The 7,691-nt window shown below is 34.6% G+C and overlaps 1 protein-coding gene across 1 annotated transcript; it reads right to left on the minus strand.

The window, feature by feature from the left end:
• Positions 1-3,718: 3,718 nt before the first annotated feature.
• On the minus strand, positions 3,719-6,843 carry LOC125210759 (TVP38/TMEM64 family membrane protein slr0305-like). The gene is made up of 9 exons (XM_048110343.1): positions 6,467-6,843; positions 6,067-6,128; positions 5,537-5,591; positions 5,300-5,398; positions 5,075-5,161; positions 4,848-4,964; positions 4,635-4,727; positions 4,326-4,356; positions 3,719-4,209 (listed from the first exon to the last, which is right to left on the minus strand). Exons 1-9 carry the CDS (start codon positions 6,566-6,568, stop codon positions 4,052-4,054), a joined length of 804 nt encoding a protein of 267 aa, XP_047966300.1. The 5' UTR covers positions 6,569-6,843; the 3' UTR covers positions 3,719-4,051.
• Between the last annotated feature and the right edge of the window lie 848 nt (positions 6,844-7,691).

Genomic DNA, 7,691 nt, shown 5'->3' on the forward strand with positions numbered 1-7,691 from the left:
AGGTGGAACAATGGAAGTACTTTATCTAAGAGTTCTTTTGAAACATTTATATATTCCAACGAACATACAATTGAAAACTCACCGAACTAGCTATAGAGTGTTCCCTAACTTTTATTCCCAATCTATTCAACGTTTACCATCGATATTAATAAAGTAAATTAGGGAACATTGACGGTTATTATGGTTTTCAAATTTTTTATTAGGATTTCGGGTCGGGTACGGGATACCCGACACGGGTATCGGGTAATCCCGGTATGTCGCGGGGCGGGTATCGGGACAACAATTTGGCTAAAATCGGGTACGGGTACCCGACTTGTCGGGTACGGATACCCGCGGGTAATCCGTTTCGCCACCCCTAGCGGCAGCAGTGACGTCGACGGCGGATAGTCGGGATGCGGCAGCGCTGCACACGGCTGTGAGAGAGAGAATGAGGCAGAGATTGAGAAAGAGCTAGATTTGGCGGCGGTGTGTTTTGTTGAGATCTGCGGATTGAGGAGCTGAATTGCAGATGCATCACTAGAAATTGTTGAAGATTGAGCTCGAGAATCACACATCTCCAGGAATTCTTCAATAATTATTTCCTGTATTTAATTTGAAGTTTTAATTCAAAAAATAGTGTTATTTCAGTCACAAAATCAGTTTCGAAGTTAGGGGTGAGCAAAATAACCGAAAACCGAATATCCGAACCGAACCAAATCGAAATTTTGAATTTCAGTTCAGTTTTTTCGGTTTTTCGGTTCGGTTCGGTTTTAAAAATACAAAAATTTCGGTTTTTCGGTTCGGTTCGGTTTGGGCGAAAAAAAAAACCGAAAAACCGAATTATATTTTAAATATATTATTATATATTTTTATCCTATTAATTTAGTAAATTATATCATATATATAATATATATTCTTCTAATATATTTTTATATAATAAATATTATATATATTGTATTAATTTTATATTATATATATTTATATTCTATTAGTATATATAAAATAAAATAAATTAGATATATTAAAATATACTATTTTTTTTTTGTTTTTCGGTTTTGTTTTAAAATTTCGGTTTTTTCGGTTTGGATCGGTTTTTTAAGTTCGGATTTCGGTTTTTCGGTTTTCGGTTTTTCGGTTCGGTTCGGTTTCAATTTTAGCCTAAATTCGGTTTTTCGGGTTCGGTTCGGTTTGGGCGAAAAACCGAACCGAAACCCGAATGCACACCCCTATTCGAAGTTATATTTCCGGTCGTCCACGTTGGACAATTTTGTATCGGAGATTTGGTATTCGGGTCGAGTTGGAAAATAGCAAACGAATCAAAAGTTCGTGGTTTTAAAAACAAATCTTAAAGTTAGTGGGAAAAATCGAAATCGGGTAAAATTTATGGTTTTTAAAGGCAAAAACCCTAAAAATAATTGATAAAAAAAGTAAAGTAGCAACAATTTATACCTTTACAGGTACATACCATCCTGAGAAATGAATGCAAACAAGTTGGACTAATCATAGTCAACCGTACATGCATGAATATTTTAATGTATTTTACACTCTCATACACAAATATGTTCTCCATAGATATCTTATCAAATCATATCTCTTACCACACCTACATCTTACTACTACATATAAAAGTACGGATTTTTGGCTTTTTAAACCAAAGCCTTTCCACGAATTTAGGTTTTTCCCATGAACTATGAGATTTGTTTTTAAAACCACGAACTTTCATTTCGTTGGGATTTTCCCTCGGCGGGTCAATGACGAAACCCGAGTTGTCTACATATCAATTTTAATCCTATTTGTCACTAAATTGATTACTTGGATCCTATTTGGCACAATAATACATACAGTCACAATTATTACATAACAAATGACAATTTTTTAATAAACAAAACACAAATTTAACATTTTGAATTATGTTATTCGGGTCGGAAATGTGCTATTCGGGTCGGGTTGGGAAAATCCTAACGAAATGAAAGTTCGTGGTTATAAAAACTTCTCATAGTTCATGGGTAAAACCGGAATTCGGGAAAAGGTTTTGGTTTAAAAAGCCAAAAACCCTAAAAGTAAATAGTAGTACAACAGAAAGACAATATTTGACTTTGTAGTAAGAATTTTTAAGAAATGGCTATTTCTTAATGGATGTTTTTTTTTTCGAAGCAAGTGTCCATTCCCATAGTTACACTAGTACTTCATTCTAAAACAATAGTCTTAACTATAGACAAGATAGAAAAAATTAGTTAAAATGTTGTTAGTGAAAAATAAAACTTATCACATTAGTGAGAAAAATTACTATATATAAATAGAGACTAATTTTGATAGACGATCGTAATTAATTTTTGTGGATGAACGCAGCAATACCAATCAACCAAATCCATCAATGTTAGTTTGTCACATGCTGCTCTAGTATTCTTTCAGACAGCAGCATAGGTGGTGGCAAAGAAAGCTGTAAAAATTTGGTAAAGATTTTAATCACTCTCATAGTCTCATTCTCTCTCTAAGTCTATGCTAATAATAAGTGTGGTGCTGTGCATTTTAAAAAGGCTAAACAATGATGAAACCCTTGTGGGTATGTCGTTGGCTTATCTTGGTTTGAAATTTGTTTATTTTTATTAAAGTTTGAATTTTGATGTGTAGTCTAAAGGGCAAAGGGACCCCTTTTGAGCAATAAAGGAAATGTGAATTGGCTGGCAAAGAAACTTCATAACAGCTTGTCATTCTAACTGAAATAATTCTTTGCTGCTTTAAGATGACATTCACCAAATTCTTTTTTTCAGGGGTGTGATAAATGTTGTTTAATTTTGCTTACTGTTTACTCAAGAGACACTGTATTTTTCCAGTCCTTTTTTTTTCTTTAGTAGTAGCTTCTTTTACTTTTGTGGGAAAGAGGGAAAATTTTATTTTCTATTTTCTTTGCTGAGAATCAAAGTTGAGGGTGGAAAAAAAATTAATGCTAACTGCCAAGAATGTGATGAAGAATCTGCACTAGGTTTATTAATTTCTCCATATTGTCTAAATATTTAATTCATAACATGGTACAATTTCAAAACTTTACGCTCATTTGAAAATTCGGCATCACGGACACTTGAGAAATTAATAGATTTGAGTTAAATCTTATTGGGCTTGTGTCCTTTTCGGGTTGACTTATTAGGACCCGATAATTTCAGGTTAAGTTCATATAACCTTATATAAATTATTATTATTATTATTTAATTACCTTTATAATTTTTTAAAACTTTAATTTTAGTACCTAGGTTTGTATAAACCAGGTGCAAACTATATAAGTCAAATTTATATAATGTAAGTCAACTTAAAAATCAAGTATTAATAATGTAAATAAGATTTAATTAGTATATGATTCTAGGTTTTAGTAATGTAAATCAAGTGTGTATTTTTCATGTTGTTATCCTGTCATGTTAACACGTAATGTATCATGTCGTTAACATGTTTTTGTCGAGTGCAAATTGTGTTAAAGTTTAAAGGTAGCGGGTCGGGTTCGTGTTTAGAATGAGAATTTCTTTTATAGGTTGGATTCGAATCAGACTATTAAATTAGGTAGTTGACCAGATAACAGCCCAACTCCCACAATTTACCACCAAAAACCATATTTTTTTACCATAGAAATAGAATATGGCTCATTCATTATTACAATCCCAGCCAGCATTGATTGTACTTGGATTAGGTGGCTGGACACTAGGAATGTGCCCCAGTGCATGTGTAGCTCTGAACATAGATAACAATAATGTCCAACAATAATGAATCCAATAATTCTTGAATTTACTTACTCTATGTACCCCATAGCCTCCTCCTCTAAATCCAGTTGCACAAATATACTAATAGCTACACATTCATTCTGACCATAGATACAATACAATCCAAGCCAGGACAAGATTTTGCTACAACTAAGTAGTAGTATTACTATACCGTATAAACCAATGCACAAGTATAAGTAATTTTGTCGTCGTTACTAATCACGACTATACAGATGAATCGAATATCGAGCAATGCTACCGGAAACTTATCTCTTCAAAGGAAGCAGAGTGGCAGCGCGGATGTACACATAAAATTCTTGATTGTCTTAAGGGCCATCAACCTTGACTATAAGCGGCTGGCGCAGATTTCCCTCCACCGGTAAATCCAGTGACACGGGATCGCTGCCATCCATATCCTCGTTCTCTGCCAACGCTTTCTCTAGAGCAGTTTTTGCTACTCGTGTCACAATGACCATTAACACAACTGCAAGCAAACACATGTGGTTAATTATCTGGGGGCAGATGGTAATTTTGTTCCTGCCCTTAGACCGTCAAACACAAGAACAAAAGATCAAATCTGGAACGAGACATGGCACTTACCGGACACCACAAGGCTTAAAGCGATAAATGCCTGCATAGGAGACAAGACTAGGTTCAGAATAATGTGAAATACGTTAGAAATAGCAAGAGGCTGTCAAATCCTCGACCGCAAAACACTATAAATTGCTGAAGCATCAGAAGATACGATCACGGATCAACATGAATTAGACTAAACAACATTCGTTAATCAACATTTTAACCAAAGATCAAGCTCGTAGAACTAAAACCAGATAATAACAATATGTACCAAAATATTGATGTAAAATAAACCATTTGTTCATTCAATAGACTTCGGTAAAAAATCCATACCCAACGGGTTTTGGAAAATCCACTCCATCCATGTGTCACATCTGAGATGTCCTTCAACGTTGTTCCAACATATACCAATGCAAGAGTAATTGGCTACAAAAGAGGACACGATTTGGCATATGCATCAATAAATTATTCTCAAATCTAATTATATCTAAGAGATAAATTTTTAAATGATCAAATAAGGAAGGATGAGATAAGAAAGGTGCATACCATCATGCCCAACCACGATGCCATCAAATACGGAACTAGTGAGACTGAAGTCACAGATAAGAGGTAGTTCAGCATGTTGAATGGAAGTAAAGGAACAAGCCGGAGCAACAAAACAATCTGTTCGATGACAAGGAATTGACGAGCATACATTCATAAGAACAACAAAACAAGCAGAACAGACTTCAATGTCAAGAACCAATCATTGAATTCAGATAGGACATACAAACCTTAAACCCGGACCTCCGAATTGCAATCTCAACTGCACGAAACTGGGGGTAGTCTTTCAACTTGGCCATGACAAACGACCTACCAAGCTGCCATAATTCACACGAAGAATATCTCAACCAGAACATGCTTTTTTATAGTTGCTACTAACTAATACAGGCAAAACAGTAGAGAGATAAGGAACAGGAATGTTATAACATAACAAAAAAAGAAAGAAAAAAAACTACAGTTCGCCCAAGAAGAAATGCTGCGCCAGCGCCTATTGTAGCCCCAATTGAATCAGCAACGAAACCGACTGGCAAGCCAAAAAGATAGCCACCACCTAGCTGAAAGGGTCATCTTACACAACATTAGGATATGAGATAATTTCTTTCTAGTTTTCTATGATTTGTCAAGACTTGATACCAGAAACTAGAACTTCAAATTAATATGATTTGTCAAGGAAATTAAGAGTTCATCCTTACAGTAAGTATTGAAGCTGGCACCGCCAATATTGTTAAAGGGATGTAAGCGACCGCTCTGCAAGGTCCCAAAACCACATGTCACTATGAAAATGGATGAAAATTTCCTAGGAACCAACATAGTAATGCAGGTTAAATAGAAAATTAAGAAGCCAAAAGTGCCATTAATCTATTTTACAATCAAGAAGATTGTTTATGGAAATATGGATAGAGGATATTTGACCAAGACAGCCTTTTATCATAAAATTCCAATAGCTTACCCACCATCTTTTGCTCTATAACTAAAAACTTGAATTTGAAAGTAAGTAATCAGAACATATTAATCTTACTATGTAAACCCATCATCAACATAAACAATGTAGCAGACCTAATTATTAGATAAATATGATTTGTAGCCATCTCATTCCAAATGTTAGCAGAGAGTTCATTTAATATTCTATAAATGCTGTCTGGCATCTCAAACAAGAAACTGGCAGCAATCTCTGTACCTTTTAAGTTTAAATAATTTACAAGAGCATTAAATTAGTACTTACAGCACCAGAGGACCCCAAGGACCAAGATCTTCCTCTACCCATACCAAGAAATCTCTAAGCATCTGCCACATAGAAAATGAAAAAGATTCCAACATAATAATGTTAGTCAAATCCATTCAAACAATTTTGGTATTAATATTCTTTCAAAGACAGTTTATAACAAAATATGAAAATATAGTCTCCACTTATCCAGCTAGTCATGCTTTTCTTTGAAGAAGTTAGATTGCAAATTTTATTGCATTTTGTTTCCCCCCAAAGCAATCCAATTAAACAAGAACAGGCTTTCCAATCTTAAACCAACTAAAAACAAAAATTCAAGAAAATACCCAAAAAGGAAAAAAGAATTCAAGAAGAACACAAAAACATAAACCAGACAAAGACCCATGAGAAAAAACCAAACCTTTTCAACAGGGAGAGTGAAGCAAGCAATCACAATTGCGGAGAGGAGCAGCAAAAGCGAGAAGAATCTGAGGAACGAAGCCCACGTGATATTGAACGCCATCTTGATCAAATGTGGGAAGAAAATTGTAACTGTTTTTTATTCCTCCAATGTCGAGAGCTATATCATAATCCCCAAACACACAAGAAAAGCCTAGAAAAATTGAAAATCATAATCCCCACTACCCAAGATTCAGAAACAAAAATACTAAAAGATTGTAAATCAATATAACTCTGATATCGTTAGTCTGTGATTCTGTTCCCTATTTCATTCTGTCATTTTAAAAATAAATTTCTGGGAATTTTTCTTGATTTAATTTTCTGTTTAGATTTCTCCTTTACAAGTAATCTTGATGCAAGGTATTGCTAAGCTTTTTTGCTGTTATAACATTCCTGTTGAAGGTCAAAAATACCCTTTACTCTTCTTGCACGTGACGTCACGTGTTTAGCGGAAACCAGTTTGTTGTTGATAGAATTTTGTGTTTCTCAAAAAATATCTAGGCTGAAATAATTGTTTACTTAATTTAAAAGAGTAAAAAGTTTAGAAATTACGTGCGTGAACTATGAGCTCTAATTTTTGGCGAACTCAATCTCATTTTTAGTATAGGTTACAATAAAAATTAATTTTACTCTAATCATTTTATATCAAATTTTTGAGATTTTGTCTCACAAAATTTTTACAGTACCACCAAATCTGATGTTGTTTCACAAAAAATACCAAAAATGGGTTTGAGTTTGGTGTATGGTTGGAGAAGACTTCTACACAAAAACTCATTTTTTATATATGGTTGGAGGTGGTCTACGAGCATCTCCAATCTCTAAGAGCATCTCCAATGGTCGGCTAGTGACCGGCTAGCCGATTCGCGGCGCTGGCCGATCGGCTAGCCGAACCATTGGAGGCGGCCAGCGGGAAATCGGCTAAAATTTCGCGCGTGGATCGGCCGATCGCGATGCGCTAGCCGATGCGCTGGCCGGCATTGTAGCGTGCCGATCGGCCAGGTGCTATTTTTTAATTTTTTTTTAATTCTTTTTTTTTAAAAAAAAATTAATTCTTTTTAAAAAAAATTTAATTCTTTTTTTTAATTTTCGAAAAACTATATAAACGCGATTTTCTCTATCTCTAAATTTCTGTACAAGAGCAACATCTAGCGATGGACAACAACAACTAGCCCAATACAAAATTAAGA

Source organism: Salvia hispanica, chromosome 1 (genome assembly GCF_023119035.1).
Source record: "Salvia hispanica cultivar TCC Black 2014 chromosome 1, UniMelb_Shisp_WGS_1.0, whole genome shotgun sequence".
Classification (NCBI taxonomy): domain Eukaryota; kingdom Viridiplantae; phylum Streptophyta; class Magnoliopsida; order Lamiales; family Lamiaceae; genus Salvia; species Salvia hispanica.

Coding starts and splice junctions, on each gene's coding strand:
- LOC125210759 (XM_048110343.1), bottom strand. CDS start 6,568: ATGGCGTTCAATATCACGTGGGCTTCGTTCCTCAGATTCTTCTCGCTT. Junction 5,162..5,299: donor CATTTCTTCTTGGGCGAACT/GTAGTTTTTTTT, acceptor GAATTATGGCAG/CTTGGTAGGTCGTTTGTCAT. Junction 4,728..4,847: donor CATCGTGGTTGGGCATGATG/GTATGCACCTTT, acceptor CCTCTTTTGTAG/CCAATTACTCTTGCATTGGT.